Source organism: Myotis davidii, unplaced genomic scaffold (assembly GCF_000327345.1).
Source record: "Myotis davidii unplaced genomic scaffold, ASM32734v1 scaffold1277, whole genome shotgun sequence".
NCBI classification, from domain to species: domain Eukaryota; kingdom Metazoa; phylum Chordata; class Mammalia; order Chiroptera; family Vespertilionidae; genus Myotis; species Myotis davidii.
This window is the reverse complement of record NW_006290682.1, coordinates 2,946,190-2,958,235: the sequence shown is the minus strand read 5'-3', so window position 1 is coordinate 2,958,235 and position 12,046 is coordinate 2,946,190. Positions and strand designations below refer to the sequence as shown.

The 12,046-nt window shown below is 51.2% G+C and overlaps 1 protein-coding gene across 1 annotated transcript in view; it reads left to right on the top strand.

Moving 5' to 3' along the window:
• The first annotated feature begins 4,685 nt into the window (after window positions 1-4,685).
• Window positions 4,686-12,046, top strand: part of SHROOM2 (shroom family member 2) — an 11,342-nt gene continuing 3,981 nt past the window's right edge. The window contains exon 1 of the mRNA XM_015563960.1: window positions 4,686-5,013. Coding sequence (XP_015419446.1) covers window positions 4,691-5,013 — 323 coding nt within the window. The 5' untranslated portion in view covers window positions 4,686-4,690. The remainder of the gene's footprint in view (window positions 5,014-12,046) is intronic.

Sequence of the window (12,046 nt, the reverse complement as noted above, 5' to 3'; positions counted from 1 at the left end):
AATCCCTGTATATTATTCTTTATTTCAGTCAGTCATGTGTAATTTCTGACTGGTCCTTTTCCATATTTTTGGAGGTTTCTAGAAGATTCTTGAGTAACCTTATAACTGTGGTTTTGAACTCTATATCCTTTCTTCCGCTGCACACAGATTGGGTGGGGTTGTAAATTGGATGAGGCAGGGTCTTAGGGGATCACCAGGGTGGAGCAAACAGAAATAGCTGCTAGTCAGCCCTGCCTGGGAGGTCTCAGCATAGGAACAATGATCCCTGCTAGCACCTATATCTGGGAGAAAGCTACCCCTGAGTTCCTGCCCCGATACCAGACAATCCAGTTCCTTGTCATATGTGTCTGTGTCCCCCAGAGCCTCGCCCTGGTGTTGGAGCTCAGAGGAAGCGGGTCCTTGTAAGTTCATTTGGTGGTGCCAGCCTTTTAAGAGGAACAGCTGGGTCTCCAGCAGCCTGTGTGTCACTTAGCCCCAATCAACACTGGTTTTATAGCCTGTAGGGACTTCTTTTCCCAGCTCTGGTACCCTGGCCTGGGGGTCTGGTGTGGGGCAGGGACTCCTTGCTCCTCCCGGCGGCCTTTGCAGAGACGCTCTCCCTCCCGATTAAAAATGTGGCCCACGTGGGTGTCAGACCAGCCCGATCCACACCTTCGCATCTCCTACCAGTCTCAGTGTGCTTTCTTCTTCACTTCTCTAATTGTAGGACTTCCACTCAGCCAGCTTTCCAGCGGTTCTGGATGATGGTTGTTCTGTATTTCAGTTGTAATTTTGATGTGGTTGTGGGAGGCAGCGAGGACAGGCGTTTACCATTTCCGCCATCTTCTATGCCAGCGGTTCTCAACCTGTGGGTCGCGACCCCTTTGGCGGGCGAACGACCCTTTCACAGGGGTCACCTAAGACCATGCCGCATATCAGATATTTACATTATGATTCATAACAGTAACAACATGACAGCTATGAAGTAGCAACGAAAATAATTTTCTGGTTGGGTCACAACATGAGGAACTGTATTGAAAGGGCCAGAAGGTTGAGAACCACTGTTCTATGCCTTCCCTTTTGTGTGTTTTTTTTTTCTGTTTGTTTTTTCTTTTGTGCCTTTCTTTTAAAAAAATATTTTTTATTGGTTTTTAGAGAGAGAGAGGGAGGGAGAGAGAAAGATATCGATTGGCTGCCTCCTGCACAGCCCCTGGGACCGAACCCACAACCTGGGTATCTGCCCTGAATGGGAATCAAACCAGCAACCCTTCCATGCACAGGACGATGCCCAACCAACAGATCCAGCCCTACCTTTAGGGCTGAAAGGAGTTGCTTCTCTGGGTGGGTTTGGGGTTTATTTTGTCACATTTTTCAAATATCGTTCTCACATTTTTCTTGCTTTCTGATATTTTTTGTGGTCAGCCCTGAGGAAAGGAATTTTTCTTTTGTGGCTGAGACTTTATTGCTGTGTTGAGGCTCGGTGCCCAGGCGTTGGAATTGTGCACAGTGCTTACCATGGGGCGGGCTGACAACCTAAGAAGCCACGTGGCCGGGATTGTTCTCTGAGGAGTTATTCTCGCACTTCCCGGGGGACAAGTGGAGGGAAGCGTGTTGCGCAGCGCAGGGTGGGACGTGCCCATGGCTCCCGAGGTTGCTGAGCTGTTAGCCCGGACCCCGCTCCCTCACAGGTTAATATCATGAGACGACATGCCCCAATTTCTTTTTCACGGCTAACGTGCCTTGAAATTAATATGTGACATTATTACGGAAATTGGACTGTTGTGCCCAGGGACAGAGAAAGGCAAGATCAAGAAGGGCTTTTCGTTAGGAAGAGTACTGAAAAGCAACAGAGATAGAGGTAATTTTATTTGTAATTTTTATTTCTTTAAACATTTTTTATTGCCTGGCCAGCATGGCTCAGCAGTGGTTGAGTGCCAACCTTTGAACCAAGAGGTCATAGTTCTGTTCCTGAGAGTGGAAGAGGGAGGGAGGGAGGGAGGGAGAGAGAGACAGACAGACAGACTTTGATGGTGTTTCCCGCCCGCAACCCAATTGGGGCCGGGGATCAAACCTACAACCCAGGCACATGCCCTTGACCAGGAATCAAGCCCACGACCCTTCGGTGCAACGGCCAACACTCTGACCACTGAGCCACACTGGCCAGGGCAATTTATTTTGTAAAATTTATATTTATTGTTGAGAGTATTACAGATGACCCCCATTTCCCCCCGCTGCCCCCCCACTTGGTTCCCACCCCAAGAGCCTGTGTTTTAACCAGTACCCGGGAGATTCATCTATGCCTTACAGTCTGAGATGTGCCGGTCCCCCAGCCTGCACGTGCCTCCCGGGGAGGAGCTGCCTCTCAAGATACCGCCCCCTCACAGCCCCTGTACTCCTGGCTGGCCCCTCCCCTGCCAGACCTCTAAATGCTGGGGGTTGGGGTGCGCTCTTTGGCGGTCACCTGCCTGTGCGTCTGTCTTCTCTGTAGGTGGCCTCCTTCAGTCCCCCCCCCGCCCCAGGGTTTCAGTCCCTCTGCCGGGGTCACTCCATGTGGGGTCATCTTTCCCCAGGCACCCTCTTTTTTAAAAACATTTTAATGATTTCAGAGAGGAAGGGAGAGAGAGAGGAGAGAGAGAGAAACATCAGTGATGGGAGAGAATTGGATGCCTCCTGCAGGCCCCCTGGTGGGGATGGAGCCCACAACCTGGGCATGTGCCCTTGACCGCATTCGAACCCGGGACCCTTCAGTCCGCAGCCCGATGCTCTATCCACTGAGCCAAACCAGCTGGGGCTCCCTGTGCACCCTCTTCCCACAGCCAGCTGCCCACCGGGCCCTTCCCCTGAGCAGCCCCTGGCCTCTCACACAGGCATGTCAGACCTTGAACCTCCACCACGTGGAGCCGGCACCTCCGCTATTACCTGTGGCTGAGGTGTAATCTGGGGCGGGTGGAAACTTGTTTACCGTCCGTCTGTCATTACGTCGGGATAAAATCGTCTAGACGTTCGAAACCAGTTGTTCCCGGAATGGATTGCTTCATAGGTTTGCCATGAGTGGTCTTTAGTTTTGTTTACGGTGTTGACGTGCAATGAATTATTGCTTTATTAACCCAAGAGTTCAGCTGTCCTCGGATCAAGGTGGAGGTTTGGGGATTTCCGAAGTGAGGCGTCGTCAGTGGCTTCGTTCCCACTCGAGACCTCCCCACGGGGGCGCCGCCTGCTCAGCTGCCTGCGCAGACTTGAAGAAATTCTCGGGTTCACTGAGGTGTACAGTGGGGGGCAGCGAGCTTTCAAATTGTACACTTGTCTACGTGTGACCGTTAATTTGTTCACGTGCTTTCTTAAGTAGTTTGTGAAGAGAATGGCTTTTTGGTACGAAATAGGGGTTGGCCAACTTTTTTTGTAATGAGCCAAGCAGTAAATATTTCTGGCTTTGTGGCCAGGCTTGTTAGTTCTGCCCCGTGGCAGCATGTAAACCAACGGTGCGGTCGTGTTCCCATACAATTTCACTTACATCCCTCCTCCCCCCTGGCTGGATTGGGTTCATGGGCCACAAGGTGACAGGTCCAGAATGCAGGCTGGGCTCATTGACACTGAATTGGGTCATTACTATGAAGGGAAAACTGGGTTAAGGATTTAAAGATCAAGATTTCTCAGGGCGACGGCCGGTGTGATTCAGTGGTTGAGCGACGACCAGTGAACCAGCAGGTCACGGTTCAATTCCCGGTCAGGGCACATGCCCAGGTTGTGGGCCGGATCCCCAGTGTGGAGTGGGCAGGAGGCAGCCGATCCATGATTCTCTCTCATCATGGATGTTTCTCTCTCCCTCTCCCTTCCTCTCTGAAACCAATAAAATATATGTGTTGGGCACTGAGTCGTGACTATGTTAAAATACACAGTCTGGTATAATCATCTAATTTGGGCTATCATCAAAGAAACCAGGCACTGTGAGGCCGCAAGGATGGGGAGCAGTTGGGACCTGCGTGTGCTGATGTGCCGTGGAAAATGCTGCAGCTGCTTTAGACAGCAGTCTGGCAGGCCTTGCCTGGGTAGCTCAGGTGGACCCGATACACCAAGGTCGCGGGTTCGAACCCCAGTCAGGGCACATATAAGAATCAACTGATATGAATGTGTTAACAAGTGGAACAAGTTGATGTTCCTCTCTCTCTCTCAAATCAATCAATACAATAGATAGATAGATAGATAGATAGATAAATAAATAAAAGAAAGTAGCCTGGCAGTCCCTCAAATGCTCACCGTAATTTCCATAGAGCCCAGCACTTCCACTCCTAGCTGTGTACTGAAGGGAAGGGAAGACACATATACAGAAGCTTGGACACGGTGTTCCTAGCAGCATACGGCCCACATAAAAAACAGCTCGCCTGGTCGGTGTGGCCCAGCTGGTTGACCATTGTCCCATGTACCAGGAGGTCATGGTCTTCAATTCTCGGTCAAGGGCACGTACCTGGGTTGCAGGTTCAATCCCTGGCCCAGGTTGGGGCACCTGCAGGAGGCAGCAATTGATGTGAGAATCAATGTTTCTTTCTCTCTCCCTCTCCTTCTCCCTCCTCCCTCCCTCCCTCCCACTTTCTCTAAAAATTAATGGAAAATTACCCTCAGGTGAGGATTAACAACAACAGAAAAGATGAGTCACTGTTCTTGGTTGTGTGTGTTCCTGAGCGTTCCGCGCCCGCATCCAGCAGAGGCGGCCCGCATGGAAGCTGGGCGGCCTCAGGGCCCAGATGGCCCCTTTGCCCCCTCGGTAGTGTGGAGGCCGTCCTCGGGCCTGCGGGCGGGTGGCCCAGGTCACGGCTGTGCTCCTGGCCGCATTCTGGGCACTGGTTTGCTCATGCGGGAGGCTCACTGCACGGCTTCTTCGTTGCAGGTTGAAGAAGGAAGCAAAGCTGCCGCGGTGGACAAGTTACTGGCGGGAGACGAGATCGTGGGCATCAATGACATCGGCCTCTCGGGGTTCAGACAGGAAGCGATTTGCCTGGTGAAGGGGTCCCATAAGACCCTGAAGCTGGTGGTAAAAAGGTAAGACCCGGGCCTCATGTTGTGTTAACCAAGATACACGGAATGGAGTAGAACAGCAAGATGTGACGCCTGACTTAAATTGTGTAAGTGTGCGCGTGCGCGCGGGTGTGTGTGTGTGTGTGTGTGTGCGTGGGCGCACGTGTGCATATAGGATTGTTATCTCCTGGCCAAGGATGAATTAAGCATCAAAAATGTTGAAAGATCCCTTTTATGACTACTGACGGTTTATTTTGATTTATTAAGTGAATTTGAATAGTTGTGTCTCTTTGGCAATGTGTAGATTATTTTTCTGGCAGCGAAAAAAACTGTTTTTGTTCCAAATGAGCAGTGTGGTTGCCTGCTGCGTACACAAGGCGGCAGGCTGCTGGGCTTTCCGCTGAAGATAGTGTGACTGCAGGTAGACTTAGCGGAGCGATGGTGATGATGGTAATGGAAACTTGACCTTTCTGAGGTAAGACTGGTTAGAAACCATCTCTGGGCTCATTGCCCAGCTCCGGTGTGACTGGGCGCCCCTCAGCTTCTCTCTCCCATATTGTCACTGTGGTGGGGCTGCCAGAGCCCCCTACACACTGAGCCAGCTCGTTGGCTTACTGCAGGGACCTGCCAGCTTGGTGCGGGCGAATTCTGGGCTGCTTCCTATAGCGTTCGGTGCACAAGGGCTCAAGCAGGACTTGGGCTGATGGAGGGAAATTGCTTTGAACTGCACCTGGGTGTGTGTCGCTGGGGGGTCTGATGGGGACACTGCCTCCAGGGTGCTCATTCCTAAGACCTGTCAGTGTGACCCTGGCCAGCCCACAGGCAGCGGCAGATGAAATGGACACTCATTGTGGGACAAAATCAGGAGGCAAGAATATTGTCGCCAAGGCATCTAACAAGGTAAAACAAAATGTCGGTCAATGTCAGGTCGTATTCCAGGGTTCAAAAAACAGATGTATAATAGCAAAGTCGGTTTAGAAGAAGCAGAGGCAAAGAATGGAATTCGTGCTCCCCAGTGGAAAGTTGGGTGAAAGCACAAATTGGGGGTTCCTCAAGTGAGAAGCGTACGTAGGAAGCAGGCGTGTCAAAAGATGGTTAGGAATCCAAGTTTACTTAAAAGCCGGACACTAGGTTTTGTCTCTCGGGTTAGCTAATAGAATAGCAGGGCCCCCTGGTGGTGAGATGTGGGCAAACAAGGACTTGTTTGATAGGATGCTGATTAGATTACAAATTAGACAACTGTCTTGGTGAGCAGCTTGGCAACACGTTTCAAAAAGCGTATCTTGGAACCAGAATTTCATTTCTGGGGTCCTAGACATTCAGCAAAGGGAGATTACCCCTGCTGGGTGCCCCGGAAATCCAGATGAGTGGAACACATGCATGTATTTATAGGTACTTCCCATTTTTAAAAAAAGTTTTAAATTTCTAATTGTGGTAAAATAGACATGAATTTACCATCTTAACAATTTTTAAATCTGTTCAGCAGCATATTACTTCTATTTTTTAAAAATATTTTAAATTGAGTTTGAGAGAGAGAAGAAGAGGGAGAGAAAAACATGGATCGGCTGCCTCCTGCATGCCCCCTACTGGGGATCGAACCCAGAATGGAATCCACAACCTTTCAGTGCATGGGACAATGCCTGACCAAGTGAGCCACACCGGCCAGGGCATATTACTTTTATAACAGCAAAAAATATCGAGATCCTGCATTTCAACAATTGTTTTATTTTTTTAAAATGTTTTATTGATTTTAGAGGATGATGGTGGGGAGAGAGAGAGAGACAGAAATATCGATGTGAGCGAGATGGAACCAGCAACCTGGGTATGTACGGGTTGATGCTCCAACCAACTGAGCCATACCTGCCAGGGCGCAGCCCCTGCATTTTTAAAGAGGAGAGGCTTCCCCGGCCAGCGTTGGCTCAGTGGTTGAGTATCCACTTAGGAACCAGGAGGTCACGGTTCAATTCCTGGTCAGCGCACATGCCCAGGTTAGGGACTTGATCCCCAATAGGGGGCGTGCAGGAAGCAGCCGATCAATGATTCTCTCTCATCATTGATATTTCTCTCTCTCTCCCTCTTCCTTCTTCTCTGAAATCAATAAAAATATATTTAAAAAAGAATGTTAAAAAGAAAGAAAGCGGAGAGGCCTTTGGGGTTAGGTGTGCCTGCGCTTCCCAGAGTCAGCAGGAGCTGTCCCAGCAGCTGCCCATGTGGCATCTTTCTGCTTGGGGCAGTCCCCAGCCGGGTTTGTTTATTGCAAACAAACAAGAAGAATGACTCTTGCGGGGTGGATTGATCTCCCGACTACAATGGGCTCTTAGAGTAGCTCTTTACTCCTTGTAGTTTGTTTGGTTCTCTGTGAATGTGACAGGTGACAAATGGCTTTATTGTTTAAGTGGGCATTTCTGCCGCTGTGAGTGAGGTCGGCCGAGTTCCAGAGCTTAGCAGCTTGTTTTTGAACTAGAGGAATGTATTAAGGATATAAAAACAGACCATCTCGCCTGGCCAGCGTGGCTGTTGGTTGAGCGTTGTCGTGCTCACCAAAAGGTGGCTGGTTCGATTCCTGGTCAAGGGCACGTACTCCCTCCCTTCCACTCTCTGAAAAGCAACGGGAGAAAATACCCTCTTGTGAGGATTAACAAAAAAGAACAAGCGGCTACTTTATAAAAAGGCGCTGTGTCAATCATCCACAAACACGGCAACATAGATTCCCTTCCCCAAGAGTATGGCCAGATAATAAATGAGCCGACTCAAGCCTTGTTTATTAATCTGATGTAGCTACCTGCCCACCTGAGGAGCCCCGAGAAGGCGGCCTTTCTGATACAGACGGAAATCAGGTTAGGGTGCTGAGCGCTGAGCATGGCCAGGCCGGGAGTGTTCTGGGGAATGGGGTGTGTGCACCTCCATATAAAACATACCCCTGGTGCCCGGCCCGCGGGGCTCAGTGGTTGGGCGTCCGCCTATGAACCAGGAGGTTATGGTTCAATTCCCATCAAGAACACATGCCTGGGTTGTGGGCTCGATCCCCAGTAGGGGGCGTGCAGGAGGCAGCTGATCCATGATGCTCTCATCATTGATATTTCTCTCTCCCTTCCTCTCTGAAATCAAGAAAAAATATATTAAGAAAATAAATAGAAAATAAAACATGCCCCCGGTTGGGTAAGTAGAACGGGAATGGTGGTCCGTGCACGGACCCCTCCCACGGGGACAGCTGCTGTGTGCCCGACCTGCAGGTCGTTTGGTTTCAGGGGCGTGGGGAGCGGGCACCGCCCCGGGATAGGGTTGCGGAGGCCGGTGTTGCAAAGCCGCGGCGTCCTGTTTCACGGGCCTGGGCAGCCTATCTTGTCATCATGTAGAAGCCGGGCTGGGGACGAAGCGAGGAGACACAGGATCGCTATCTGCCCCGCCAAGTGTCTTTCCCAGACGGGTGAGAACGGCACTTCCTCTCCCGAGCGGTGTCGCTGGGAACAAAGAACTGTAACCGGAGTCCCCGCCAAGCGCACATATGTTCTCCTTCGGGATGCCCAGGCGGTGCCCGGGCCAGTGGGGCGTGGCGGGGCTTCTGCCCAGCTGTCAATCAACCACCAGGCCCGCGGGAGAGGCTGAGCAGCAAGCTTGCGCCTTGCCCTTCCTCCCAGGCACGTGCTGTTCCCTCTGCTCCTCCTCGCAGGAACGTTCAGGGCGGATGTGGTAACCTTTTCCTTGTGTTTCTCTCGGGTTGTCACCTGCACTTGCACTGTTCTCCTGGGTGTCCAGGCCACACCCCGGAGATCCTGGTTGACACTTCTGGAATGGCCCCAGGCCATTTTGCTGGTGGTGCCGCTGCTGGCTTAAGCAAATGTGCTTGGAAAGGGGTAGGACCAGAAACGGGGTCACCTGCGAGATGTCCTGATGAGCGTGGCCAGGAGATAAGCCCCTCGCTGCGGCTAGGGCTGTCACTGTGCCCTGCGTGGACAGCGCTGGGGCAGTCTCCATTTTTCTCACTTCAGAGGCAAATTACCATAAATTCAGCTCCCAAAAAGTACATATGCTTTTATTTTTCATTTTATTTTATTTTATTTTTAATCCTCACCTGAGGATATTTTTCCATTACTTTTTAGAGAGAGTGGAAGAGAGAGGGAGAGACAGAAATATCGATGTAAAGAGAAACACGTCGATTGGTTGCCTCCTGCACACCCTGACCAGGACCCAGGCTGGGGAGGAGCCTGCAACCCAGGTACATGCCCTTGACTGGAATCGAACCCAGGACCCTTTGGTCCACAGGCCGATGTTCTAAACACTGAGCCAAACTGGCTAGGGCTCAAAAAGTACATACAATTTTAAACACCTTGGAAAATTTTCTTTTAAATATGCCATAAATCATTTTCTAAAGCTTGTCATTACTGTCCTAGTCCTTCCGGTTGATATGGTGACATTCATTTTGTTTACAAGGAAGGCTGCCTGCCACCTCATCATGAATCTTACTCTTGTTCCGGCCGGTGTGGCCAGCCCTTTGGCCAAATTACCCATAGGGTTGACTCATGTCACTTCTTGCCTCTGCTGGCAGCCTTAAACCGCTTTGTGACTCTGGTTGCGCCCACTAAGCCCGCATTCGGCAGGGGATTAGCACCCCGGGAGGAGGATCTTAGCCGCAGCTGTGGGGTCAGCCAGGCTGGCTGGCAGGTGATGCATTTGAAGAAAGGAGGCTTCCCATCCAGGGACAGCCCCTGGCCTTGCTGGGAGCATGTTTCTTACAACACGCCTTGGTCTCGGTGTCGCTGCCTGGCAGTGAATTCCACACGAGGCAGCATTGTGCCTGCCCCCTGCCCCGGCTCCCTGGCCCTGTCTGAGCAGGTCACTCTGCGTGGGGCCCACCGTGGGTGTTCCGGAAGCAGCTCCGTGCACCGCTCCGGCTGGAGGACCGGGATCGCTAGGATGTCCACAGGTTGTGTCCCCTCCCCACCGTCCCCTTTCGAGGGCTCTTCCTGGGGCAGAACAGTGGTTCGTTTATATTTTTCCAAATATATTTGTATTGATTTCAGAGAAGAAGGGAGATAGAGAGAGAGAGAAAAACATCTATGATGAGAGAGAATCATGGACCGGCTGCCTCCTGCACACCCCCTACTGGGGATCGACCCCGCAACCAGGGCCTGTGTCCTGACCGGGAATTGAACTGTGACCTCCCGGTTCATAGGTCGATGCTCAGCCACTGAGCCATGCCAGGCGGGCGGGACGGTGTTTATTCTGAAGGAGGGCGTGTGTCTTACTGGGACGCTGGTGGGTATTGGCAAAACCCGGTGCTTTGAGAGGGTGGCTTGAAGCCCTTTCTTCAAGTTTCAGGGGCAAGTTTCTATTTTTTGAACATTTTGGAGGTTAGGGCCAGTGACAACAGAGTAGAGCCAGAGGTTTGTGCTGAATAGACACCCTGACTTGTTGGGGGTGTTCTCATTATTGTGTTTTTTTTTTAAAAAGATCTATAATAATAAAAGCATAATATGCTAATTAGACTGGACGTCCTTCTGGACGTCCTTCCTTCCGGATAACGCTGCAGCAGGCGGGGGCCGAGGCAGAGGTGGTAGAGGCCCCCCTGGCCACTGCGGCTGTGGCAGCAGGTGGGGCCCGGGGCCAAGGTCCTTGCATGAATTTCGTGCATCGGGCCTCTAATTGAGATAGAAGGGACATGTTAGTGTCAGGTGTACAGTGCAATGATTCAGTCTATGTACATACTGCAAAGTGATCACAGTAGGTCGTGAACATTGGTCACCACGCATAGTCATAAATACTTGTGACGAGAACAGTATCACTTTTATTAAAATCAGGAGGAAAAAAAGATCAGATTTGTTTTATTTTGGGAAAAGTCACTTCTGCTCAGATTTCGACGTCAGGTATGGCGTAAGCTCCTAATCAGATGGCTATCTAATTACGTGAGAATGTTTCACATTCTATGTCACGTTGAGACGGGTAGAAAGATGTTTTTCATTGCAAGGCAGGCAAGCAATGCTTATAAGATTTACTTTACAAACATTGATGGTCTCTAATGTATTAAGACGCAGCAAATGTTTCCCTTATTTTATTTCGTGTTCTTATAGATAAGGCTCATTGGTCCTGCTGCTAATCCTTAGGACTCCTTATAATTTGTTATGTTAATGGTCACACTTTTGAGTGCCCTGAGTTTTTTTTTAAATATATTTTTATTGATCTCAGAGACAGAGGAAGTGGGAGAGAGATATAGAAGCATTGATGATGAGAGAGAATCATGGATCGGCTGCCTCCTGCACATCCCACACTGGGGATCGAGCCCACAACTCGGGCTTGTGCCCTGACTGGGAATCAAACTGTGACCTCTTGATTCATAGGTTGACACTCAACCACTGAGCCACACCGGCCGGGCTGTCCTGCGTTTCTTTGGCGGGGAGTGCGCTGTGCCTTTAAGCCGGTCACGGGTTTGGACCCAGCCTGCGGAGATGGCCTTTGTTCCTTCCTTCCCAGCGAGTAGGTGTCTGGTGGAAAGTGTATAAAAGTTACCCGGAAGAGCCCGAGTCATTTGGTCTGCCCAGTTCTGCCTGTGCTCGTTATGGGCCGTTCCCACGCGGTCTCCTGCTAAAGCACCGGAGCCGTGCCCGGCCCTGCTCTGGCAGAGGGGGTGCCCGCCTCACCTCGAGGGGCTTTTGTTTCCAGGCAGCTCTGAAGTCTTGGATCAGTTCCGCCGCCTTGGGGGTTTTATCTTCCCTGCGCCTCCTGGTTGTGCGGGCAGGACTGCAGGTCCACAGGATGGCAGTGTGTGACCGCTGCTGGGGCAGAGGACTCTGCCGGGGCGTCTCCCCAGATGCTGCCAGGGCTGACTGTGTCTCGTATTAAATGTATGTAATCATGTATACCGTGCCCTGCCCTAGGTTTTATGCATGCATGTAACGCCTTAGAAGCACTCCAGGCAAGCCCTTCAGCTCATGCCATTAGGAGCTGACAGCTGACAGGCAAGGCCCAGCAGAGGGGAGGAGGAGGGGGGACCCAGGGGAGGAGGGAGAAGGGGGTTGAAGGGAGGAGGGAAGAGGGGGGACCAGGGGAGGTTGGGGGAAGG